The sequence below is a fragment of the Melanostigma gelatinosum genome (genome assembly GCF_949748355.1).
Source record: "Melanostigma gelatinosum genome assembly, chromosome: 11".
Classification (NCBI taxonomy): domain Eukaryota; kingdom Metazoa; phylum Chordata; class Actinopteri; order Perciformes; family Zoarcidae; genus Melanostigma; species Melanostigma gelatinosum.
In genome coordinates this window covers 10,240,886-10,268,181 of record NC_136644.1, presented here as the reverse complement: position 1 = coordinate 10,268,181, position 27,296 = coordinate 10,240,886, and the positions used below count along the sequence as shown (strand labels likewise).

The window sequence follows — 27,296 nt, the reverse complement described above, 5'->3', positions numbered from 1 at the left end:
ATCGGTCTTTGTGATAAAGACACGTTCAAAGGTTAACTTCCAACATATGGATGAAAAATGAACGTGTGCCTACTGTGGAGTCCAGTGTGTATACAGCCAAAGTGTTCCCCAGAAGGGTTTGTATCTGTGATCAAAGACCTACTTAAGAAGGAGAAAACAATGTACGTGTACAAGGTCTGCCGTGGGAAGAACAAGAGCCACGCTGGCTGAAGCCAGTCGGTGGGGTGGGTGTGTTCAGCAGCAGTGGCAGCTGTGAAGATGAAGAAAAGGACAAATAAAGAGGCGTTCAGGTGCACACTGTAGAGCCATCTGTACATACAGCCACACACACACAAGCAGCACAAAATATGAATATGTAAGGCAGTAGAGGAGCTGTAATTGGCATTCCTTACAGCCTTGAGCTCTAATTGGATTTCTTGTTACACCATGTCTTGGCAAACATTAATTAGCTGCTTTCTGCCCGACGGAAGGGAAGTGGAGGTCACAGTGAAGACAGCAGTAGCGTCACTGACCGTCACAGGCCTGGCCCCCGGTCGGAGAGGTTTGGAGGAATTGGAGATGCTTTGAGTGAAGCAGGATCCGAAAAGTAAGGTTGGAAAATAAAAAGAGGTGAGAGAGAGAGTGAAGTAGTGAGGGGGGAGACGGAGATTAAAAGGGTGGTATGGGGGAAGTATGAAGACAAAAGAGGGAGAGCCAGCAGATGCTTGGCTGGAGCTTCAAAGCCGTAGTATTCCTCACTAATTACACGTCCAAAAATAACTCTTTGCTTTGGGTTCCTCAGGATCTTCAGGAGGGTCGCATCACATCGCTTTGACAATGATGTCAGAAATGTGACATTCAGGAGGGGAGCCACGAGGGCACTGTCATTCTAGTGTCCTCCTCTCAGCTGCTAATTAGGAGCAGACCCCCCCGGATTCACACGCAGGGCTGCTTCTCCCGGGCAGCGTGTTGAGCTGCCGTCTTATCTTTGTGCCGACTAAGCAGAAGGGGAGATTCAGAGAACATGGCTAAAACAGCAGCACGACAGTATGTTGCTCTCTAAACCATGCTGCCACATCAGCCACAGTATTCTCTTTAAAATGCACTGCACCAGCTGTGGTCCAGTTGAATTATTGTTGCCAAAAGACTGCGACTGTGTTGAAAAATAAATACCTGGGGAGTACCCACACCAAATGTTTGCTTCTGTGCAAAATGATCGTGGTTCTAGTGTGCTTCTTAACACTAGACCACGGGGAACAGTTGAATCATACATTTCAAGGGACTTTTACTTTGGAAAATTGCAAAATTGAAACTGTAAATGTTTTTGACTTTCAGCAGATATTTAGTCAGTGATGTCCTGAAGTCAAATACATGAGTCATTGTGAGGAGTTATTTTTTAAAATTGTTTTCTGGCATCAAATCAAAGAATAATATAGATATTTAATTGAATTGTAATTAACGATGCATTAATGTGTAAAAGTGGAGATAATGTTTGTACTTCCTGAAAGCCGAATCCATATTAATACATAACTAATTACTTGCTTAATATCGTATTTTGTATTAATAATCTAAATCTGCAAAGTAAAGTCTAAGAAACAAATTAGTGGTATTCTTTTTTTAATTCATAAAGGACACAAGTAACATGTTTTATGCTGGTGAATACAATCAAATTCATCTTTATTCCATATATGTATTTAGTTTGTACCCACTGTTAACACCTTATTTTGAAAACCGGACGCAGTCACACATGAATACTTCTGCTAACTTTACTAAGTCCCTGTCAGCTCCGCTCTCTTTGTACATCCATTTGAATGCACTTGATTGCCCAACAAAATGAATACATAGTGAATCACAGAAATATTCAAATCCTCCAGTACTCCCATGTTTCCTCCCGTATTGAGAAACATTAAGATCCCCTTTAAATGTTTCACCTTACAATGGGTGATATTTGTCAGGAAACTTCTTCTGCTCACATGACACCAAACTATGAGAAGTTTGAAGAAAATGAAACCACATTCTGTTGAGAGAAATCCACTCTAACTGCCCTTCTCAAACACATAGGGTGTGTGTGTGTGTGTGTGGGGGAGGGGGTGTCATATTCATTTCAGGGTGGAATATTGCTTTAAGACACTTCAACGCTGGTCATCAGTTCAAAATAGGATCTGTGAGAGGACACCCAACCCCTTCCGTGCTGTTTCCTTCCTGGAAAGTTTCAAGGTTGTGGTCTTCATTGACACTGTCAGGTGGAAGCATTACATCCCAGTTTGAAGCTCATGTTCCCTGCTCGAAGTGTTCATAAAACACGGGGGTCTTGTTATAAGTGAGAGGGGACAGCCGATGCTGGGGCTTTCAATAACCAGTGTTGACTACACATGTTGCTCAGAGGGGGTGAAGCTAAACCTCTGCATTCATCCTCCGTATGGTGTATATGTGTGTGTGTGTGTACCACCCTGATTGATGCTAGCTGTCTGTTTTATAGCCTGGAGGCAATGCTAATGCTTGCCTTCTCCGATCCAGAACAACTTTTAAGCTAGCCCTCGCTACACCTTGATGAAACACGTAGGCTACGTTTCACAGCCTCAGGCCAAAGACGTGTCATTCGGGCTTCTATGCAAAACCTCTTCAAGATCCCTCCAGAGCAGGCTTTCAAATAAATAAGATCATGGCAATGGTCCCCTCACAGTCCACTTAATATTCAAAATATCATTTCATCTGCAGTTTAGAGTGATGTATTTTGCAATGGTTCCATAATCCAAAGATATATCATTCATATCTTTAGAAAACATTGTTGTGTATTTATTTTTTCCGTTGTATTCTCAATAGGACTATTGGTGTATGCTGAAACTATTTATTGATAAATGGTATAATACAGTAGTAAATTGAATATGTCAGCTTCTTCTTCGGGTTTTTGGCTTATGACGGGCATTGTTGGTTAATGGTCATGTTAAAATTAATAACTAACTTTGCCTTAAACATGAAACCAGGTTTCAATGGTTTGATTCAGAGAGATTTATTCATGTTTTCCAGTCACTACAAAGGCTATTGTTTCACAGACTGAAGGTAAGGATTGTCGTGCAAATGACCTAATGCAATTTGATGTTGTGATACTAAATTCCAGCTCAAAGGTGAAAACCTTCTGAAACTCATCCGTGGGTCTCGAGCAGTCTTAGCAAAGCACTAAGGACCAACCGTTGGAAAGGCATTGTGGGTCAGACTGCCAGCCTCACCACATGTCCTGGGCACTTTGAAAGGTGCCAAAACTCCTGGCATTGGATCCCCCTCAATCAGCATCGTACCTGCTGACAAGTAATACCACATAACTCAGAGAAGTCCTTTATGTTTCCATGTGGACCATTGCTATCTCTGACGGAAGTCCACAAAAACACAATGGGTTCATTTTTACAAAATAGAGGATTAGTTTTATCTGGCAACACAACAGGAGGTCGTACTCTAATGTGAGGTCCAGAGTCAAGTCCAGAGAGAAGTAAGCCAATCCCTCTAATCTCTTTAAATCAACTGTGACAAAATGACTGTGAAACTTGGCACTAAGGAGGGCCAAGGTATTTGGGCAAATGGCTTCTGCGGCTGGTGGTGTGGCTCGGGCGGAACAGTCACCCTAAGGATCCTGTTTGCAGTTTTGCTTCAATGTCCTCCTGGCAAATCCATTAGTCTCAGCTGATGAAACAAAGAACAAAAGGGCATTTTTCCCCTCAATGTGGCCACAGAGTGGAAGGCTGGTCATTCTCTGAGGTGATATCAGAAACTCATGATGAAAACATGTGTGGACTCAATGCTCATGAGGCCATGTGTTGTAGGCAACATCAAGCATTTGTTTGGCCGTTTGGGCCTTTGTAGACAATAGACGGTTACAAGATAAAGGAGTGAGAAAGGGAGAGAATACAAGGTTTTAGACCGCGAGGCTATCCCAACACGCCAAGGCTACCAACAAATAAGGTTGTCCACTCACACCCACGACTGTCCACGCTCACTTTTGTACAAGATAAGTAAAGCCTGACAGTAGAGGTCTTGATCGAGAACAAACTTGTGATTGAACGATCATGCGAAGGAGCTTGTGAACAAACCTGATGTCCATAAATTAAAATGTGAAACAAAGAGGCCTGTTCCAAGAAGTGTAGTCAGCCCTATCCAAGTAGGCAGGGAGAGTGTATGGAGAGTTATCCCAGGGATGACACTGCTCAGCTGTTAGTCCGCCATTAAGGTCCAGACTGATAAATCTCAACTACTTGATGGATTGCAATATAATTAGATACCGGCATCCATGATCACCACAGACGATGAGTCCTCATGAATTTGGTGATGTAATGGCTTTTCCTCTGGCCCTACCAACATTTGAACCTTGACAGGGTTGACTGACATCAAGTGAAATGTGTCAACGATGGTTTACCTTGAAATTGGGCCACCAACGGGTCAAAGTTTTCACTTATGCAAGAAATTACGAGTTTATGAGTAATTTCTAAAGACATTCCCGTCAGGCACAGCTGTACTGTGTGTGTAGTGCTAGTTAGCATATGTCTGCCCGCAAGTACCAGCATGTTATTTCTGCATTGTCTTCGTGAGCATGTTAGAATGCTAATGCATCCCCTTAGTCCAACACACTATTTAATTAGTCACATATGCAGTTTTGCTTTCTCAAGCTGGGACATTTGTCTCTCAAGACGCTACCATGTCCGAGGAACCGGGACGATGGCCCCGACCAGGCCTCCTCTCCTCTCTTAGGGACGTACTCCCAACCCCTTGGTGCTTCAGAAGTCTCACTTTACTAGATAGCGGTTCCTAAATCGTAAGATACTTGTGCAAGCACAGGATTCCCACACACTGGGACATAACCACCCACGCAAAGTCATTCACACACAACTCATCATTTGACCAGTGTTCACCATGACGATGGGTCTTCACACTGACTGAACTTCTTCACAGGGGAAAAAAAACAACAACATCCAACTCTGGAGTCCAACCCATATTTACATCAGATCAAGCCTGCAGACACTTACACACTGGTTGAAATATTCTGAGTAAAAATGAGGAACTGCATATTAATGCGTGACACCATCTGTGCTCAATGTGTGGAGGAAGATATCTGCATTAGAAGGAAAAAGCAGGTGAAGAAATGGATTTCGGCCTGGCTTGGAGGGGATTAAAAGACATCACGGTACCACACTGACACGTACTGACTAGAATTTCAAGAAAACAAGCTCAAATTAACAGCCAGTCACTGTCAGAGTAAATAAGCAGAGCAAGAGGCTGCAGTAAAGCCTTGGAAGCAGGAGGGAGTTGTGGGATATTATACGAGCTCTCAGATGTGTTTGTCTTGGAATGGCCTCAGAGTGATGTCATCATCATCATCATCATCATCATCATCATCATCATGGCTGTTGCGCCACTTCTTTGGCACAGTAAATGACGACAGCACACATATCCACCTCTTGGGCAAAAGTTGCTCGTGTTGCTGTAAGTGCTTTGGATTCATGTTGAACGGAGCTTTCAGACGGGTCTGGTGAGCAGCTGCTGTCGGGCCAGATATTCAGAAATAGGATCACAGAAGAAATAGACAGTGTGGTTATGGCCCGATTATGAATATTCATTCAACAAAACATGCAATGCTGCGCTCACTCCGCAGAGTTTCCGTTGATCAAAACGTTGCATGAGAAAAGTGAATTTCCCATCCAGTCAAGAGTTAACAGGAACACTTGGTATTTCGAAACCTCACAAACAAAAGCCGAGAGGAGAGGTCGGAAATGAAGACATCCACGGCCTCCAAGTCAATCCCGTGCATGGGACCAAAAGCCACATCACAAAAGAAACCGTTTCCCCCATGCAACTTCTTTACGCTGTCAAAACCTAATTAAACAAATGTGTCATTTGTGCTGACGGGGGGGGAGGGGACAAATGCTATGTGAATCGTACACAGAGACGACCAAATGACAAGCTGCTTCAAAAGTGACTCGTTAAGGCGCATCATCTCTCAAAGATGACAAGCCAAGATATCTGACAGAAAATGAATTAGTGCACATAATAAGTGTGTAGATAAGAGCGGAAGGAACGGTGGGGACTCAGAGCAAAGCCTTCTGCTGAGCTCTCTGGAGTTGTGCAAGCTGCTGGCTGTCAGTCGCTGCTTGCACAGAAAATTTGATCCAGCTCTGGGATTGCTAAACTAAATATCCACTGGGGTGAGGCAAGGCGAAAAAGTGGAGCGCAGCATCTCTTGGTGGTGTAAATACTATTCAGTCGATCGGCGCTGGTAGCCAAATACTGTTACTGTAGTTCACTGTGAACATCCTGGAAGTTACCTTGTCCACACATTGCACCGTATGCCCCCTGTTCAACCAATCGAACCTCTCGAGTGTCATTCTTAGAAAGCTGAAAAATGACTTGACATTGTTGTTGCAAAAGGCAGGAGACTGGCCTGCAGCCATACCGCTGCCTTTCCTCCACACGCCGACTGCTGCCAGCCAAACAGCACCTCCGGGTGGGGCTGAGCCCAGATAGGACATCAGGACATGGGGAGAAGAGGGTAGAGACAGGGGGGGGGACTCTTGCGACAAAGGGGTTAGAAAAAGAGGGAGTAAAGTCAAGAGGAGGGAGACAGAGAGGTGCTGATGGCTCTCTGTGATGTTGATGCTATTGATGGACTCAGACAAACAGGAAGAGAGGAGCCAGATGTGAGGCAGCTCTAACAACGAGCCACGCTGTTTTGATGTTACCATCAACAATCTTCTGTTATGGATCTAAGGCACATGCTTGGCTCGTAAACAAAACAAAGAATCCACTCACCACTTTCGCTCTTCTCGATCACGTCCACCGTCTCGCCCGCCTTGAGGCTGATCTCCGAGTTCTCCTGCCTCTCGTAGTTGGCCACGGCCACGTACTGCTCCAGCACCATCGGCTCCGAGCTGTCAATCCCTGAGGGGAAGAAACAGGCCGTCAGCCACCTGCCCGCCGCGGCGCCCCGCGACCTCCTCCCCCTGTGACTGACTAAACCGCCGCCGCTGTTCACCCGGTACGCCGCCATAGACCCACCCCCGGCTCCCTGCCACCGTACCTCCCTGACCAATCAGAAAGCGAGCTCACGACTTGGCTGCATAGTCCCAAACGTCTGGCCACATAGCTGAGTCGACCCTCGGCCCACAGCAACGGACCGAGGAGCATCGGAGAGGAATCAAAACAAAAGGAGGGAACGGGAAGAAAGCTTTTGCGGGGGCTGCATCTCACACCCAAAGGGATCCATGACAGAATCCGAACTTTAAGATCCAACAAGAAGGAAACCGAGGAGTAAAAAAGAAAACGAGGAGTAGTGGAGGAGCCGCTAATGCTTGAGGGGAAGACTGGGGAGCGAATGAGTGGAAGAAGTTTCCCTGTGGAAAATCAGCAGTGCGGTTGAGAGGAAAGGCCTCCCCTCCACTGCCTTTAGGAGCCAGCCGTTGGACGGCAAGTCGGGAGGGGGGGGGGACACACCAATCATGGTAGTCGGTACTGCTGGCCTTAAATAGAAACATATGAGTGGACTAGAGAGAGAAAGAGAGAGAGAGAGCGACTGGGTCCATGTTTATGTGAAACAAAAGAAGAAAGCAGTTGAGTTGGGGTTAGGCCACTCTGTTTTCTCGCTGATGTTTAACCCGTTCCCTGCCGGCAGAGTTCACGTGCTGCTGCATGTCATCTGATCCTTACGGGCTTGTTTGGGCCACAGAGAGATGTTGAGTATCAGTGATCAGGAACAGAACAGTTGTACAATAAGAACAAATACATGGATGTTGTGTGGCCAAAGACACTCTGTTTCTACTGTACCCGTCCTACAATGTGATAACTGAGATGGTGCAGAACAAGCTGATCACAGCACCCAATGAATTCAAGCCACTCACCAGACGGAGCGCTGCTATTGGACAATTTAAAAGGCTGCGTTAGAATGACTCACTGATGCCGTTCATGAGCGTTAGAAGTCGGCCGATAGTGGATTTTTACAGGCCGATATAATAGAGATAGTTTGGAGCAGGAAAAAGCTGATGTACCCCCCCCCCCTCCCCCCAGCAGGAAAAAAAACAATGATTCTGAATGAGTCTTTCACAAACTGAACAAACTGTGGAGCTGAACCTCTAGTAGCACCTAAATATATACATCTGGATTCATGAACATCAAACTACTCTAGTGATTAGAGTAGGGATGGGTTGTGACTTTTGAAATTCATAATTGTCCTGAAATGATAAAAAAAAAATGAATGAGCACTAATGGTCTGAGTCAGGATGTGAACCCTGGTCTTAGGAATCAAACAAGAAGAAGTTGTTTGCATGAGGCTATAATAATAGCTGGAGGTCTTTAGGACATCATGGGGAAATATTGCTGTTGCAGATGAAACCATCAAAATGCACTCTGCTCATAACAATGAGAATATCTCCTTATGTACATCATTGAAATATTTTTTTCATGTTTCTACACTCAGAAGTCTTTCGGATAAATATGTGTTGTGTGTTTATCACATTGATATTGATTTTATTGTCTTTCTAACATTTATGACACAATTGAAATACTTCTCATGGTTTATTGACTGGCATAACCGTTTAGCTCAGGTACAGATTTTAGGGATATGAAGCATTTGAAGGTATTCCAATAAATTACACGAGTGGGTCATATCCCTGACAAACAGCACATACACCTGCCTCTTTATGACAACAACAGTGTTGGTGAGCATCAATCGACAGCATCACAGGTGACCTGCAGCGTTCTTTCAAACACATCGGCCCTCCATCTGCAGTTAAGATTGGATCACATGGACAGGGGAGGGAAAAGCAGAGATGGTCCAAACAGAGCATGTGCAGCGGACTGATTTCAGCCAGAGATCCGGCTGAGTTAGCTTGTGAGCACCTGGCTAGCTGCTCACCCCTATCTGACATAAACAGATAGATCTTGGCAGAGGAGATACGGAAGATGCATGTCAGCACCAGCAATGCGTCAATACAGTCTCTGATGAAGACGTGAGCGCTGGCTGATTAAGAAGTACGGAGCATTGTTCGTCAGCAGATCTCTCCATCTTCCCAATTACGACCGCATGCGTGATGGGTAATTCTCTGACAGCCTCTTTGTCATTTTGTAAATGGGATCGGACCTTGAACATTGAATTGCAATGTTAAGCTGTGCACGTTAGATGCCACTGTACTTTAAGGTCGAAGGGAAGAAGAACCAGATGACGTCTCGCTCACAGGATTGAGTGCATCTACTACCATATCTTCACAGTGGCCTTGTAATATGTTGATGAGTGCAGTGCAATCTTGCATTTCAGCAGCCTGGAAGAATAAAAAGTAGGCTGAAGCGTCTGTGCACTGCTTGAAACACAATCAAGCATCTCTCCATGGCTCCAATAACCAGGCAGGAAACACCGGGGAATGCTCATAACCTCCCTGCCCCACCGTCAGTCTGTCTTCAGAAAAATAAAGAAAAGCTGCATGTTGTGGAGAACGTCAGCAGCCCACGAGGAGGGAGCAATCAAAGTCAGCCCGAGGTAATGAAGCCGCACAGATCCAGCTATTTAAGCGCTTTATACTGTCGTAATGTAACCACGCCTTGTTGAGAAATACCATCAATCCTAAAGACCTGTTACAATACATGTATGGAATCAGGGGAGCGGTCCTCCGCGTTCTATACACTCAAGTATGGTTTGTCTTTGTTGTTCCTGACTCGTACTGACGCTGAAAGCTGTAATGGAATGTCTTTCTTCAACAATGCCTCCATCACAGTTAAATGTCTCAACACTGGGGAAATGCTCAGCAGATGGGGCAAATCTTTCATTTCTGTGAAAGTGTTTGTACGTGCCGGGGAAATCAAAGTGATTTCCAGAGTTTATTTGCAATAGTGACAATTATGATTCCGCTTCTTTCCTCCCGACTCATCATTCCTAAAGGCGATTGAGGTCACAGTGCCGGCAGTAATCTGCAGCCACGTTGCAGACAATATGCAAGGAACCAGACTTGACACCTCATTTCAGTCTGAGGCTCGCTGCCACATGCAGACCTAAGGTCCGTGCTCTGTGCCCAGCTGTTGTCGGCCGAGCAGGCCTGTGGAGATGGATGGGTAGACTGCATATAGAGAGAGAGAGAGAGAGCACGCCTGCATTTGAGCTGACGACATAAAGGAGAGGATAATGACGGTGCATGCAAAGCAGATGCTGATAGAAAGATGCAGCTGGTGTGTGGCTCTCACAGCGGCTCATGCATATTCAACATGTTAGACACACAAGGCTACCTGAGGCCTCTTTCCTCGGGCTGTCTGTAAAGCCGTACATCCATACTGCAGACAAAGAGAAGGAAGGAGAGAAGCAGAGAGATTATTCAGTTGGACAGCATGCAGAAGCAACAGTATGGTAAAGCACACCTTTTATTACATCACAAAATATGAGGAGGCAGAGACAACCCGGGGATGACTGCGTTTTTTCTCATGCTGATGAGAATAAAGTGCATCTGAGTGTTGGTACTGCTGTATTGCACACTCCAGACTCAAACCCTCCCTCCTTCAGACTGCCAGACGCTGGCTCCACCCTTCCTGTGATCCCCCTCTCTCCATCTCTTCATAACGTTCTCCATTCCTTGCTTCCCTCTATCTCGACCTCTTGGAAAGTCTGAGATGGGCGTCAGCCACTTCTAAAGTTCGTTCCAGACCCCCCCCCCCCCTTCCAAAAAAACATCTCAGCACCCCCAGCCAGGAAATGAAACGACATGCATCAGAGACGACAGGGAGAGAGGGGCCAAGACTCGGGGTGCAGTAGATATAGCTACTGTGGTATATCTCAGGGAGGCCGTGATTTAAAGTTTGAATCAGAGCCAAAATAATATTTTACAATATGTTTTTGTTCTACAAGAAGGAACGTTCTTCACCAACACAGTCTCACTCTTCAAACCACAACGCTTGTTCAGTGGACCACAGCTTCACTCTACGGTCCTCCTCTAGTGTCTAGTGTTTGGGACGTGTCAGGGACGGCGTGTCACTTTCTGCAAGAAATCAGGGGGGGCCACAACGTTTACCATCTGAGTTTAGTGTGTTAGCATTTCCAGTTATTTGGTCATAAACCAAAACACTGCACAAATTGCAATTTTCACCTGATCATGGCACCGGATGAGAAGTCAGAGCATCTCTTTTTACAGTACATCCTGAGGGCTGCACAAATGTCTGCACCAAATTTGACCGGATCCATTTAAATTTAGGACCGGATCCTTGTGCCTCCAGCAGGTGTTTGGGACGTGTCAGGGACGGCGTGTCACTTTCTGCAAGAAATCAGGGGGGGCCACAACGTTTACCATCTGAGTTTAGTGTGTTAGCATTTCCAGTTATTTGGTCATAAACCAAAACACTGCACAAATTGCAATTTTCACCTGATCATGGCACCGGATGAGAAGTCAGAGCATCTCTTTTTACAGTACATCCTGAGGGCTGCACAAATGTCTGCACCAAATTTGACCGGATCCATTTAAATTTAGGACCGGATCCTTGTGCCTCCAGCAGGAGGCACAAGGTTCTTTAAAGAGTGTGAGCGATACAGAGGATGAAAAGCAAGTCTGAAAGAGATGGGAGAGGTGAAGACGCAGAAGTAGAGACGTATTTCACTGCAAGCTCTAAATCGTCTGGGTGGAGGACACATTTGACACCAGCATTATGTGCTCAGAGTCTTCTCTGCAGAACTCAAACAACAGGGAGAAAGTACTTTCTGAACCTTATGAGTAGGTAACAAAATCAGTTATCCTTAAACAGCCAGACTGACGGTCCGACCTCATGCTGGCTCTCCCTGCATGTCCTCCACACAGTCACAGCTTCAATGGTAAACCCTTGTCACCTGACACCACGACAAAGGCAACCAATAACAGCGAACCAGTATTGATGGGCCACTTGTGAAAAAGCACAGCAGCCGAGAGTTACACCGCCACTAACAATGTCAAACCACAGACAGAAGATAAATGGTATCGACGCCATGTTTAGCAGGAAGAGGACAGAACAACAGAAACTGTGGCAAATGACATTCTTGTGCAAACAGAGCGGTGAGGGGAGCGACGCTGACGGACCCTTTGCTCTAGCTAAACAGAGCGGTGACGATTGTTAAGTAAAATATGAGATCAGGACATCATTTATGATTTTCTCTGATCTCTGTTACATTGTAAACAACCAATCCGTGTTTAAATCAGCAGGAGGAGAGCTAGTAACGTTAGCAGCACCGCTAACGGCTAACCAATGGAGGTTCCGTTCGGTTACATGATGATGTGTTCAGGCTCTGTTTGGTGACATCTTCTCGTAAAACGTAGTTTTGGTGAGAAACTTGAATAAATCCAGTAGTTTGACGCTGTTTTCATATGAATATAAAATAGATATTAGAGATGAATTATGAGCTGTTTAACTTCCTAAACAGATTATAATACATCATTAAAACTAATAATGACATTTGTTTTAATCCATAAAAATGCATCTTTTATTTCTTCATCATTTGGATCGTGTGTTTTTATGAAGAAAGAAACACTATAAATTACTACAGCAAAGTATATTATTTTTTCACATTTTACAGACTTTAGAGTCATTGAAATGATTTTTGGGATGGTGGCAAACAAATAAAAGTCTTGATCCTTGTAGACCAGCTGCTATAATCAAACAACAAAGGGATCTGTATCCAATATGGATCATCAATGATGGGGAATTAGTATCAGCGGCATAAAAACGTGAACAGGGATCTCTAAAAGTGATATTTGCGCCCTTTTTTCTTTTGTGCTGATCCGATCTGTGACCGTGATCCGATCCCAACCGTAACTTTTAAGATCCGTTGCACCACTAAAACCTACACACTTGCAAATTTCCCCGCTGTGGGACTAATAAAGGATTATCTTATCTTATCTTATCTTATCTTATCTTACACACACACACACATACAGACAGAGTGAGAGGCCATTCCAACGTCAGGCTGAAATCTTCTCCATGTCTTGTAAGAAATTTGAGTAAAAAACTGTAGTTAGTAGATATAATAAAAGTATTTAATAATTCATAATTAATAATTCATAGTTAGTCATAATCATAAGGGTTTCGAGAATGCATAATTAAGATAAACATAAGCATAAACATAAACATGCAGAAGCATGAAACTTCTGCCAAGTGCAGAAGTATAACTTTTATTTTGAAGGATTATTATAGAAGGGTTTAAAACGTAACTGACAGTCATTGAATGTGATATTAAACTCAGAGCCAGACAAGTGAATACACTCCTGGAAGTTAGCCAATAGCAATTGAGATAGACGGAAGGGGAGGTGTGTCAAACAGGGGTGGGAGGGGTAATTCAAAGTCTTTTTTTTCCTCGCTCTCTCTCTGTGCCAGGCTCCCGGACGACAGATGTGTTTCCACCGGAGGAGCCGAGCGAGGTTTTTTGCAAATGGGGTTTTATTGTTTTAATATGTCATAGGAGTGTACACTCCAATGTATAACTGTAATCGTGCTTACATCAGTGGAATTAAATTCCTTATAATTGTAAACCAGTTTTGGTAGTCATTGTTGCAGCGTGTGTCGACGGCACAAGGAAGCCGGCCACATGGCTGGCTCGGCCTCCCCTTTGTTATGAGGTAAAAAATACTATCTTAACAAATTTGGCACCCCAGATGGGACAGTCTTGCCGGCCTCGCTGTGTGTGCTGACGGCGGCATTAGTCAAGCAGACATCCTGGGCCCACAATATCGGTAGGCAGAGCCGTTTCATGAAATCTGTGAGTTAGCTTCTAGGAATCTTAGAGGTATTTCTGCTTGGCTAAGCGCTGCTAACGGCTAACGCTCCGTTGCCGGTGGGTACGTTCCACGAGGGAGGCCATGTTCCACTGAGGTAAGTACGATTTGCTGTCTGAAGTATGATGAACTTAAGGGATTAGTCAAGAGTATAAGGATCCTAAGAATTAATTAAAGACGGACAGCGCTGTGTAAGTAAATCACCACATTGGAATCAAACAAGCTGTGGTACGGGCGAAACTGCTTTGCTCATGCTGGGAGCCTCCTTCGGCCCAACATAAGTATTGTTAGGCCTGCAGATAGCTAGTTTAAAGCAGGTATGTGACTTGGCGGACTGAAATATCTTGGCATTCCGACTTAGGGGTGCGATCCTTTGTTGTTGTGGCCCAAGAATTTTCGGGCTTTGAGCATACGCTGCTTAGAGAGCTAGGCTAGCGGGAGTTAGCTTCTGAGGCTGCAGGCTCCAGGAAAAACACTCTTGCTCGCTTTGGCTGTGAATATAATTAGTGGATCATGTGGGTGATTCAGAGGGCGTAGAATAAGGGCTTTGGTGAAACTAGACAGACTGGGTGAGTGGTTTGTGGCGTTGGAAGTGAATAACTCGCGTTTCATATACGTAACAGTGAGCTCGGGTCCGGATGAGCTAAAGCCCGTTAACCGGAGGTTTAAGGGTTAATAAAACAATAATACGTGTGACTAGTCTGTGTTTTAGCAGCGTGGAAATACGTTTAAAATGATGACTAAATAAGTCCAATAATACGTGTGACTAGTCTGTGTTTTAGCAGCGTGGAAATACGTTTAAAATGATTGATATTGCATGATCGCGCTGTGGGGAGCTAACGCTAGCTACGTGTAGCTCCGGCGTTGCGGCACTCTGTATGTAAAATAAGTGCTTATAAAATAAAATAACGGCTGGATTGAGAGAGGAGACAGAAGGCGTATGAGTGGAATTAAAGTGTGGGATTTTGGTGATACTTGTGTGTGCGTACGCTTTATTAGAAACTCCGTTTTTGTCGTTAGCATTGCGGTTAGCATATCTGTTACAAAAAAGCCGGTTTCATGACAACTTCCGGTTTGGCGCAGAACAACTTCCGGTTCGGCGCAGACGGCAAGGCAAGTTTATTTGTATAGCACATTTCAAGGTGCTTCACATAAAACCATTGGAGGCATCAAAACATAAGGCAAAAGAAAAGGAGATTTAAAAACAATTAAACAGAAGAAGGAGTAACTGCAGGCAACCGTAAAGAAGTGTTTAGAATCTGAATTTTTCAGAGATTCATTGTCTAAGAGCTGTGAGCTTATATCCTGACCTTAGTTTTAATTAAGCATTATAACTTTAGTCGTTGACTTTGGTTTTAGTTCAGCATTTTAACAAAGATCAATGGTTTCAGTTGTGTTTCTTCAATTCTTGAACTTAATTGTGACTCATTATTGTGCAGACCAGAGTGTAAGTGCAGTTCAACAGTTTGACTTACATTGGTATTTCTGATTGAATATCTTTGAACACAGTTATTGATTTTTAAAGTTGAATTTAATATTTAATTGATTAATTATTCATTGTTTTTTAATTTCATTTTACTTCCAATTTTAAACCTTTCGAATTCTGATTTGGAACTGGATTGTGATTGTGATTCTGATTTAGATGTTGGGTTTGATTTCGGAATTCTAGCTTCAATTTTGGATTCGAGATTCCTTCACATATCCAGTATTGACTAATTTTGGTACACTTACTATTTTACATAGTTCCTAAGAATCAATTTTGACACGGACGGCGCAACATATTTGAGAGATCGTTGACCTCTCTTACACTACAGACGTATGCTAACATTTACTGCTGAACTTTTGGCAGTTCTGTGTTTGTTTTAGTCAAGGTGCGTGGTTGAGTGGGTCCAGATCTGGGAAGTGGAGCAGCGGATCCCAGTTTTGGAGTCAGCGGCCACACGCCATACAGCACAGAGGGTGAGTTGACTTTGATTCAGGTGATGACAAGCATGCACATTTAATACACACATTTGAATACTCCTAGGCTGCATAATGTTTACATTAAAGAAGCAGAGTAAGGAAGTAGGAGCACTGGTAAGAAGACTAAAATGTGAAGTAACAGAAGTAGAACGCATTAGAAAAGATTTGCAACAGCAGATAGAGGAAAGACGAGCAGAAAGTAAAGAAGACGAGGATATAAAGAGAATGCAGCGGCGACTGCTGAAACTGCAAGTAGCAGAGGTCGACAGAGAATTAAATAGAAAAGTTCAGGCCAAGAAACAGATGATAGCAGCAGAAGCCCAGCAGCAACAAAATCCAGCAGTACCAGCCCCCACGGTGGTGTACAATCAGCCCCCACCACGATGCAGAAGTGGTGCATCCAACAGAGGGAGAGGTAACGATAAAGGGGGGCGTGGGGGTCTTGTAAGTAAAGGAGTGTGCTACGTATGTGGGAGAGAAGGTCATTGGGTGAGGGATTGCCCTCATAAAAGAGCAGGCGGATACGGCCAACCAGGAAACAGAGAAAACCCTGACAGGTTTGGTGAGTGCTACGTATGTGGGAGATGGGGCCACTGGGCCCGAGACTGCCCAAGGCAAATGGGAAGAGGAAGACAGCCCAATGCAGCACCACAACATGCTCCGTTCCCACCACAACATCAGCAGTACCTACGACCAGGTCCAGCTGGACCTCCTCCCATGAGACATCAACAGATGCCCATGCTGTCACCAGGACCATGGGGGGGTTCAGTGTATAGCCAGCCATGTGATCCCTTACAGCAGAGATATCGAGGTGAAGGGGAGATATGGTAAGGTGTCAAACATTTTTTGTAGATCCACATTTAGAATAGTTCTCAGTAAAGGTGCGACTCACAATTTTTGAGATTTAATGACGTCATGATAAACCACAACTAGACTTGCTAACTCTAGAAATTGAGAAATATACGGGAGCTCTAACTAACATGAGCCGAGTGTTGTTTTCTCAGGTGACAAACGCAGAAGCAGCAGCTGACGAAAGGAAGCAGGCTGATGTGTCACCAGGCAGTCTGGTGTGGATAAGAGTCCATGAGCGCAGGTGGAGTGAACCAAGGTGTAAGGGGTGGAAACTGGAATGGCAGATGGGAATTTATGGTGGGTACAATATACGGCTTCAAGCCAGTAGTACAGATTGTATTGTGTGTTTAGGATCTAGACCCCTAGCAACACCAGTTCCTTCAAGATTCAGACTCCTAAGTCCTGAATTAGTTGTATTTTAACTCTGTTTACTGATGACACTTTGCCCCTCCAACACACTTGTCAGAGGCTACACTGGCATTACCCACCTGTAGAATATAATACCCCACCTCTGTTCAAAGTTACAGAGGGTCCATTTGATTGTATAGTCTCAGATACCGCTAAGGGCCCAATGTAGGTAGTATTATTGCAAATTAATGCAAATTGTAGCAACAGTCACAACGCTAGCGACTATCTATATAACAGTGTGTTAAGACAGACAGCACCTAGAGCTGATTTATGGTGATGGTGTGGAGGAAGAACCATATATCCAATCCAGCCTAAAGATTGGACCGGTAGATGTGCGTTGATGCAACGTATATTGTCATTCTATATCCTGCCTGTCACTGATGCAACTTATGGAGAACTCATCTCTCCACGCCCACATGCTAACAGAAGATCCAAAAGAGATGCCGGTGGCCCGAAGGGAGCCTTTGATGACCAAGTGTACATAAGATGTCATAAGACTGCCAAGGGGGGTGTCTAATGACTTTCAAGCCAGAAATCAAATAGCAGCAGATTTAGAATCTGTTTTCTCTCAGAGGGTGATGATTAATAAAAATGTCGATTGGATCAACTACATTTACTATAACCAACAGCGTTTAGTAAACTTCACCAGTGACGCCATCTCAGGACTGCATGCACAGCTGGCGAAGACTAGTTTAATGACCTTGCAGAACAGAATGGCATTAGATATGATTTAGCAGAGAAAAGTGGCGTGTGCCAGATGTTTGGGTCTGCGTGCTGTACTTTCATTCCAAATAACACAGCTCCTGATGGATCGGTGACCAGGGCTCTGGAGGGACTGACAGCACTCAGCCAAGAGCTAGCAGACAACTCTGGTGTCACGAATCCGTTCACCGACTGGTTGGGAAGTATGCTTGGCCAGTGAAAACATACATTTTTGGCAATCGTAATTATTCTGTGTGCTGTCATCATAGACCGCCTAGTTGTCTGTGGATGGGGGTTCCCGTGCATCCGTGGACCTCTACAGGGGTTTATTGTTTCACCGATGAGCCAGACACCAGTCCAGGCAACCAGTTATGTGACGAGGATGAGGACGAATTGGAGCTTCTGATGGCCACAGTCTAGATGAGGCCACCAGAGGGACTTCACGAGCGGTTCCTGACCATCCTCTCGGAGATCCTGAAGGACCTGATAGAGGCCCAGATGGACTTCTAAAACATCCCGTGAGATGTTGGAAGTTTGGGAAATAGACGGATTGTTTTGGATGAGTATTTGGAGATTAAATTTTTTTTGTTTAATTGGGTTATAAAGGGATTTTAGGGTGTAAAGATTAAGAAATGTAATTTTGTCACGTGTAAAAGAACAGTCAAGGCTTCTCAGTATGTGTTCTCTTGCCTACAGGCTGTATCCTGATCCTGCCAGCCCCAAGACATGGAAGGCAGTGACTTTCAACGCACTCTATCTTGAAACGAACTGAACAGAAATACTTGAAATGATATCTGTGTGCATGAATTGTTTGCCTCTGTTTAGATAGATAGGAAGCCTCTCCCTGGATTGAGTAGGGGGGAGGTCTCCAGGGACATTTGAAAAACTAACTACATTTGAGTAGCTAACTCACAGTGAACTGTGAGTTAGGGGGGAATTGTAAGAAATTTGAGTAAAAAACTGTAGTTAGTAGATATAATAAAAGTATTTAATAATTCATAATTAATAATTCATAGTTAGTCATAATCATAAGGGTTTCGAGAATGCATAATTAAGATAAACATAAGCATAAACATAAACATGCAGAAGCATGAAACTTCTGCCAAGTGCAGAAGTATAACTTTTATTTTGAAGGATTATTATAGAAGGGTTTAAAACGTAACTGACAGTCATTGAATGTGATATTAAACTCAGAGCCAGACAAGTGAATACACTCCTGGAAGTTAGCCAATAGCAATTGAGATAGACGGAAGGGGAGGTGTGTCAAACAGGGGTGGGAGGGGTAATTCAAAGTCTTTTTTTCCTCGCTCTCTCTCTGTGCCAGGCTCCCGGACGACAGATGTGTTTCCACCGGAGGAGCCGAGCGAGGTTTTTTGCAAATGGGGTTTTATTGTTTTAATATGTCATAGGAGTGTACACTCCAATGTATAACTGTAATCGTGCTTACATCAGTGGAATTAAATTCCTTATAATTGTAAACCAGTTTTGGTAGTCATTGTTGCAGCGTGTGTCGACGGCACAAGGAAGCCGGCCACATGGCTGGCTCGGCCTCCCCTTTGTTATGAGGTAAAAAATACTATCTTAACAGTCTCCACGTAAACAAGTCTGACAGTCTCGACCCCTGTGGCCTCCACAGCACCCTCCTCCCTTCCCTCACTTGGAGCTCCATCTGCACTCTGCAGAGCACAGAGACCCCTCACAAGAGGTGAGACAAATCAGTGTTTGGGTTCTGTTGAACAAACGTTCACCTTTTAAAGTTCCATTCCTAGGAATTATTAGATGAAATGATGTAGCTGTTTCAACTGTACTTATAAAAATGTTGTTGTCACAATTTCTTTAAAGGAAGATCCCATCAGGCCATTATTAGAGGGGATGATTTGTGACAAAAGTCCCTCAACAGACTCCACCAGGACCCCAGACGGGTTTCCTGTAGATGCACCAGTTGTAGTTTTCTGAGCTGAAATCTGACCTGCCCATTCTGATTTTCCTTCTGAGAACTATATTTGACAGCAAGGCTCCAGACTTTTCTCACCACCGTCCTGGAAATATCATTCCAACTGTCCTGAAGTCAGTGTTAACCGTCAAAAGTTCTACATGTTATCCCAGCTATAGCAGTTATTTGCATAAAAACACACAATTCAAATGAATTGGAAATAAAACATTGAATTGGATTGATAAAAATAATCTTGTCATTAGTAGTTTTAACGATGTATTATAATGTGCTTAGAGCTAGCGTTAGAAAGTTGAACAGCTCATAATTCATCTCATGTTGTGAAAACATCTCCTTCAAACAAACTGGATTGTAATGCTCCTAACTATTCATGAGCTCATAAATGAACACCGATGGGTCAGTAAAGTGCTGCGTGACCTGTTGTCAAGTCATTATGTTCGAAGGTATTGGCTTATTGTGGATATGTTGGTGTTGGTGTTTGATACCAAAATGTAGCACAGAAATGCCAAATAGATTTACGGTAGTGTAGAGACTATGGGAAAGTAGGGCTGGGTGATGAAACGATTTCAAGAATGTTCACAATAAAACCTTCCACGATAACAATGTTAAATTTATGAGATTTATTTTTGATAGTTCTTCATGAATCCATCTTCTCAACCTACTGACACACTAGTTGAGTAGTAAATACGTGGTCGCCTCCTCCGTCGCTGCTGTTGTGGCTGTAAAACGGTGGATACATTGTTTTACTTCACCGTCAGCATTTCATCATTTCGGTCTGATAACGTTCGGCAAGTGTAGAAGAGTTGCACAATGGAATTTCTTTTCTCCCATGTTATCTTATGATCAACCCGAAAGTTAATCATAAGCATATACGTTAACCAAAGGTCTCTGGTGCTCAAAAGTGAGATGGAAAATGTCATCCCACGTCACTGTGTGAATGTAAATGTATGTTTGTACATTAATAATGCATATGTGATTACCTTAATGTCACCACAATATTTCAGTTACTTGATTTTCATGTGTAATCTCTCCAAATATTGTTGTAAACCCCCACAAAAAATCTGGTAACAAAACAATTGCTATAACAATTTTGGCCATATTGTCCAGCCCTGTAGGAGAACACTAACAAGTTGATCTTTACATTGTAATCAGTCCCGCTCAACGTTGGCATGCGGGTAATCAGCAGAGTAACAGCGATGAGTGTCAGGTTACGATGTCGCTGCATGAACATGATTACACGTTCTGCTGAAAACACAGCTTAACTAAGGCTTTGCTACATTTACGTGTATAATTATCTTTCCAGTTATCACAAAGAGCTCACGAAGAAATAACTGTTTGATTACTTGTATTTGCATTTTTTGTATTGTTGCAAATCAACGTTGGAATATGAATAATGGCAAACAGGTGGAGATGAAAAAGAGGCGTACAGCAATTGGTCAGCGAAGATCTCCTCACTCACATGAGAGTTATTGACTTATTTGTGTCAGCACAGATTGCTCATACAAATCACTGAAGTCTGCTTCCTGAACACTTCCCAATGAGCAGATGGATTTGATTGTTGTTTTGCTTTTGAAATCATGTTGATTGCAATCATCTGGTTCGTCCACACAAAACAAACCAGTTTGAGCAAATGGACCTCACCAAAAAGGGCAAACGCTCCAGAACCACACAGCAGCAGCCTAAGAAACCAAGTGATTACACATTTTTATATTGCACAATTGTCTTAAGGACAAATAGTAAAGACAGTATGTATGTATGTATGACATTTGTCTAAGCTTGGCAGTGCAACAGCTTCTGTAAAATAGTGTGAAAAGACTTATCGCAGCAGGACGGTCTAGTTATTCAAAGCCCATGTCGTGTGCCAGCCAGTTCCTCCTCAGCAGTGCAGCAGCAACAGGGCAGTGTGTAAAATGTGCGAATTGTTACTGAAGGTGTTCTGATCATACAGCACATGCATGTCCTCTCCCTCTGAGCCTTCAATCCCTTCACATGTGTTGTAGTTAGTTTTTGCTTTGGTAGCGCCTCCAAACAGCCAAAAGGAAATCCTCACAGACTCGTACTGTGCACATTGTTATTAGGTCCAATCCATCATTATTTCATGCACGCTAATCACAGGATTGAGCTGAGACACGCAGATGTTTGTGCTGGCTTGTGTTTACTTCAGGGAACGGGAAGTGAAGGTGTTTATTTGAGAGTTAAACTCTCCTTCGCTGAGTTGATGTCGCCTTTCAGTCCAGTAAAAAAGGACGGAGTGGCAGAACCCTAAATGATAATGATCATAATTTTGTCATACTTGATTCGCCACCATATAGAGAATAATTATGACATTTCAGCGATGTGACTGCTTCAATACAGGACCTTAAGGATGCTCTCTGTAAGCACACCTCCTGTGAGCTTTTGTATTTGTTATACAAACATAATAAGCAAAGCAAAAGGCCTGTAATGTGATGGTACATTGCAACGCGGTATTTCTCAATCAAAATGACAATATGAATTGGCTCCTGAACTGGGTGTGCAGAGTAGGGCCGGAGCAGCATGATCCTTTTGAAAGTTGCTCTGTCAGTGTTCTCTCTCACTTCGATCAAGCTGCATCTCGGTACTACGTGAAGGTAACGTTCAGCTGGCTTTGAGCGCTGCGGTCTAATCTATCTTTTAGCCACAGAAGCCAGCCGACCCTCTCCTGTCTGCTCCTGTCTCTGTTCAAGTCGTACAACATTTTAAAATCAAGTGGATGAACATAACTGGGCACCAAAAATGTGATGCAGTTTGCTGCAGCATGAATGCGTGACAGCCGTGGACAGACACTGAGGTGCACGCTCACTCACAGACTCGCTCACGGACGCACGCAAACATGCGACCGATCGCATAATTGTCCTGCCGGAGATACTAAGAGATTATGAGATTTGTACTTTGGGACTGTCCCACTATCATCGGGAATTATCCACGGAGGCATCACCTCCACGCCTACTTTACAGTGTGGACAGCTCCACCTCCATCCAACTCACGATGGTGAAGCTCCCGTAGGTCATACAAACCCAGGTTTATTGGGTCAGCTTGGGGGATTTGGAAACCCTGCTAGAATCTGGGGTATTTGTGGAATGTGTAGATAATGATGGGCTACTGACAGCAGCACTGGAGCTGAGGCAGAATGGGCCCCCGCAGGGTTCATCTGTGACTGGGGGCCACACACACAGTGCACTGTTAAATGTGCTTTAACTTGTCCCCTGATCACCTATGTTTCTGTGTTTGGGTAACAGTGATTCTATCAAAGTGCACTTGCCTCTCCCAACAGGTATCTGGGTCAGTCTGTGTTACTTATTACCGTAATCAAGTCTCTCAGCAAGAACTACAAGATTACATTTAAACTTGATCGCTTTACAATGTACCTCTGCTAAATACTCATTTATACTCATTTATACTGATAGAGCCTGAACGCATCATAATGCAAGTCACTGCAACCCCCGTTAACGTCAGCTGTTTAGCTCCTTCATCAGCAGGATTGTGCTATAGAGAGATCTGTGCTGTCTGCAGACGGCCCGTCACTGTGATGACTCTCAGCATGAAGGGAATAAATTACAATATAAAACAATATCATATAATAAGTGTACAAACTCCATGTTTCACAATGTTGAGTGAACAAATACCCAGTTGACATGTGCTGGTCTAAATATCCTCTGTTTCTGCATGAACGTTTTCTAAAAGCTGTATTTATATTTTTCCAGCAGATAACACAAACTAATACCAACAAAGAACATATTGGGGACTCCACTCATTCTCCTTCTTTCTGACTGTTAGATCTGCATCAACATCAGGAGGTGATTCGCCTCTTTAGCTTAGCATAAAGACTGGTAACCTTACTCAAGACAAGACTACAATCACACAACTCCCGCTAAGACCACAGACTTCTGCACTTCTGTGTGAGTACAAATGAGAGGATGTAACAGTCACGAAACGCATCTTCAAAAGCATCTCAGCAAGAAAAAGAAAGCAGCATAAATACAGCGATGTACTTCCTGTAAGAGGCACCACCTCTACATAAACAGAACAAATCACATGAATAAAATAAAGCATGCAAATATGTACTGACACATTGGGTTTATAGACGTTTAGATTTGTTCCATGATGTTAATCTAGAATAAACCGGAGGAGTGTGGTGTACTCATAGAAATATTGCAGATGTTATGTAACTGTCCAAAGGTGTAAAAGTAGACAACCTCTTCAGGGTCGTAGACGAGGTCCCCGGGTCAGTGGAGTGGTGGAGTTAGCTCACATAAAGGTTTAAATCGACCTGTTTCAGAGCACAATGCACTACACCCCAAGAGCGAGAGAGCAACTGGAGCTGGCTTATCTGCAGCAGCCATCAGCTCCTGTGGATGTGACCGAGGTGGTAGCGAGCTCCCTCTGGGCCGACGCAGGAGGGCCACACAGTTCCCAAAAATCGATTTCAACTTTTGTTCACTTGAAGGAGGTCCCATTATTCAAACGTTTTAAGAATGAGGTAAAAAATCAAGGGGCCGCATCGTATGAGCTAGTTTTGCATTGCAGTACCAACATTCAGCCCAAAAAAACACGGAATCATATCCTCCAACAACCACAAGCTATTTCCATGCTTTTTCCCGTCAATAATTCAGAAGAGGTATGACTGATATTTCCTCTGTCTACCGGGTCGTAAACACACGGGGTTCCAAGGTGCATATATTAGTGGCTCACATGGCGCGGTGCTTTTGTTAAGCAGCTATGCTGAAGCCATTGCTAATGCTAATGCTATAAGATGGCTAAGATGGCCAATGAATGGATGAACGCTGGTATAGTAGCTTGTTGCAACGTGCCACTGAATCCACATGTTGGACGCTCAGTGGAACAGGTTCAGGTTCATAGTCGGGATGGTTTTAGCCTGCACTCTACTGAATTACATGTGTGGCATCCAAAGGAAGTATTTCAGCTTTTGTTGACCTATTAAGTCCCAGGAGTTAAGACCACACAGATCAGGACTAAAGCAAAGCCCCCTAACAAGCACAAACCCCCAAAGGTATCCCTGAGAAATCCCTCTTTCTTACTCTGTTAAATCATGAGGAATACTAAACATGCAGCTAGGCCGGGGCACATCTCACAATATGAAATAAAATAGCTCTACATCACGGTGATGCTGTAGGGTTGACAAGTGGTGCCTTTTAAGAATATTTACACACTGAGATTTTTGATGAATAGTCATCAGTAATGTGGATATTTTCACTAAGTGGGTAAAGGCAGTCTGGTAAGTAAACGACTTTACTGTAATGCAGCCTCTAAACCCAGGAAACAACAACACTTATGCCATATGACGATATCTAATGTCTAAGACATGTCGTCTCATGTCAACCACATGTTGATCAAATATTGACAAATCAAGCCCTACACATGTCGGACAAAAAGCTTCAGCAAGGACTGAACCCCCCCCCCCCCTCCTACTGTGATATCAGACCTACAGCCAGAAGGAGAGGAGGCTTCAGCTGAACCCACCCAAACACACCGCACATTGACATCACATGGATAAGAGGCATACGTCATGCGGCATCACATCCCCCCTCAGATCTGCAGCTTCTGTCCAGAGCAACAAGTTGAGAGAGAAAAAACTACAGTGAAGGGAAAGAAAACAGGTGACTTACCCGACTTGCGCTTGGATCCATAGTCCCTGAGGGAGAAGCAACACAGGAGGGACATAGTTAGTGACAGAGGATGCTGCTCGGGCAACAACAAAGCTCTCCTGAACCACCGCGCTCACACAACAACATGAGCATGCAATCGGCTTTAGCTCACTAAGAAATGCTTGTGTGTGAGGGAGAGGGAGAGACAGAGGGGGAGAGCGAGAGAGAGAGAGGGAGGGAGGGAGTGAAGGATGGAGAGAGAGCGGGAGGAAGACTTTGGCCAGCTGCCTGTACTTCCAGCAACAGACACAAATTAGTCATGTGACTCCAAAGCGGCACCACCATCCTCTTCCTACACTCCTCCTCCCACCCTCCCCTCTGTCAGACAAGAAGATGACCCCTCCCCACATTATGAAGAATCAGGGGGCTCAGTTTAAGATGCCTTGCTTAATGGGTTTTAATGGGATTAAGCCACAAGGCTCAGCTACAGACTGGGGGGGGGGGGCAGAGCTGTGTGTGAGGCTGAGCGGGTCGGACTCCGCCCTCATCAGCAGTGACTCTCGGCAGCGTGGAAATTAAGTTTAAAAAAAGATAGCGAAGGAGAGATCAGGTGAAGACCGACGGTCCCTCCCCCCCCCCCCCGTCATCTTTCTCTTGTGCTGCTCAGTGTCCTTCCCAAGGCCCGATCAAAAGCCTCACCCATCCTCAAGCACGTCATCCTGCTGCAGTACTGAAACAACAACCATGAAGCGTGATGCTGTAGTGAGGCGCAATCCCTCCTCCACCCTCATAGCAACACAGCAGCAGCAAGGATCTAGAGACCAGAGGGTGCAACACCACTTTGGAGCACCACATGCCGGCTGTGGGTTCATCTCTCAGGATGACAGAGGGATGTGTGTGAGGTCAGCAGGTGTAGGTCGGTGAAAATGTCTTGTTGAACGTGGCTGTTCCTCTATGATTCAGGATCAGCCACCCAGCTCCAGCGTCGCCGACTGGGACAGTTGACCTCCCCTGTGAACAGCCCATTTCATTGATGGGGGCGCTCTTATCTGGTAAAGATGTGACCCGGAGCAACATCAAAGTGCACTGCCAGGAAGAGCAGCGTGGCCAGTGGTCACTGCATGAGGTAAATGGAAACCTCCTCTGGGGGGGCTCTCGCTGTGACCACACTCAAGCTCAATAAAGAGACACCGACAAGTCCTCTGTCCGTCCCTGAGCATGGACACGCGCTCTACAAGCAGACAGCAGCACAACAACGCATGAGCGAGATCCGCTCTGCGTTGTTGTGAGTCGCTGTGCTCCCCTCTGTCCCGTCGTCGTCTGTGATCTGACGTGTCCGTCTCTTTGTGAGCGGCCGCGGCTGAAGAATGAGGCCTTTGTACCCGACATCTCCACCACCATCGCTGCAACCAGAATACGCTTCATTGTCACCAAAGTGGGACAGGCAGAGAGCGGGACTTGACCCCCTCTCCTCATCTGGTCCGTCTCACACACATGCTGGACACACGGCCTCTGATATATGGGGAAGGGACAATATTCAAGTCTTATACTACATAAAATAATTCAATGAGCTGTGGATGTGTCTCAGTGGAAGGTATGCTGTGGACGGGCCGAGCCTCAGAGTTGGCAGGGGATTTGTCGGGATGTTTGCCCTTTTTCACTCCCGGCTCGCCGCAGTGGCATTAAAGATGCTGCTTCCACATGCTCAGTGCCCTTCTCTTAGCCACGCTCAATCTATTGCTGCCTCAATCAGACGCATTGTCCAATATTTCTGCTAAGCTAAAATCAGTTACGACCTTTGTTTTCTTTGTTTCGTAAAACAAATACTTCTTTTAGAAATTGGAAGTCCCAGTCGATTCCTCAGCCAGAGGCTTACCCTAACAGGGAACACCTCCTATAGTCATTCATTTCATTGGCTGCCATGAAATACCACTTGCTGTGGTCCAGCCTTGTAGGAGTTAACATGAAGGGATTCAGGTCATCTGGTGAAGAGGCCAAAGGAAACAGCCTTTACAGCAGGGGTCTCAAACTCATTTTCACTCTGGGCCACATCAGCATCATGGTCGCCCGCAA

General features: G+C 44.5%; 1 protein-coding gene across 1 annotated transcript in view; it reads right to left on the bottom strand.

The window, feature by feature from the left end:
- The window catches only part of sh3pxd2aa (SH3 and PX domains 2Aa), a 92,306-nt gene that overhangs the window by 23,241 nt on the left and 41,769 nt on the right, over window positions 1–27,296 (bottom strand). The window contains exons 6-7 of the mRNA XM_079278688.1: window positions 25,245–25,270; window positions 6,772–6,900 (exon numbers count right to left, since the gene is read on the bottom strand). Of these exons, the coding sequence (XP_079134814.1) occupies window positions 6,772–6,900; window positions 25,245–25,270 (155 nt within the window). The remainder of the gene's footprint in view (window positions 1–6,771; window positions 6,901–25,244; window positions 25,271–27,296) is intronic.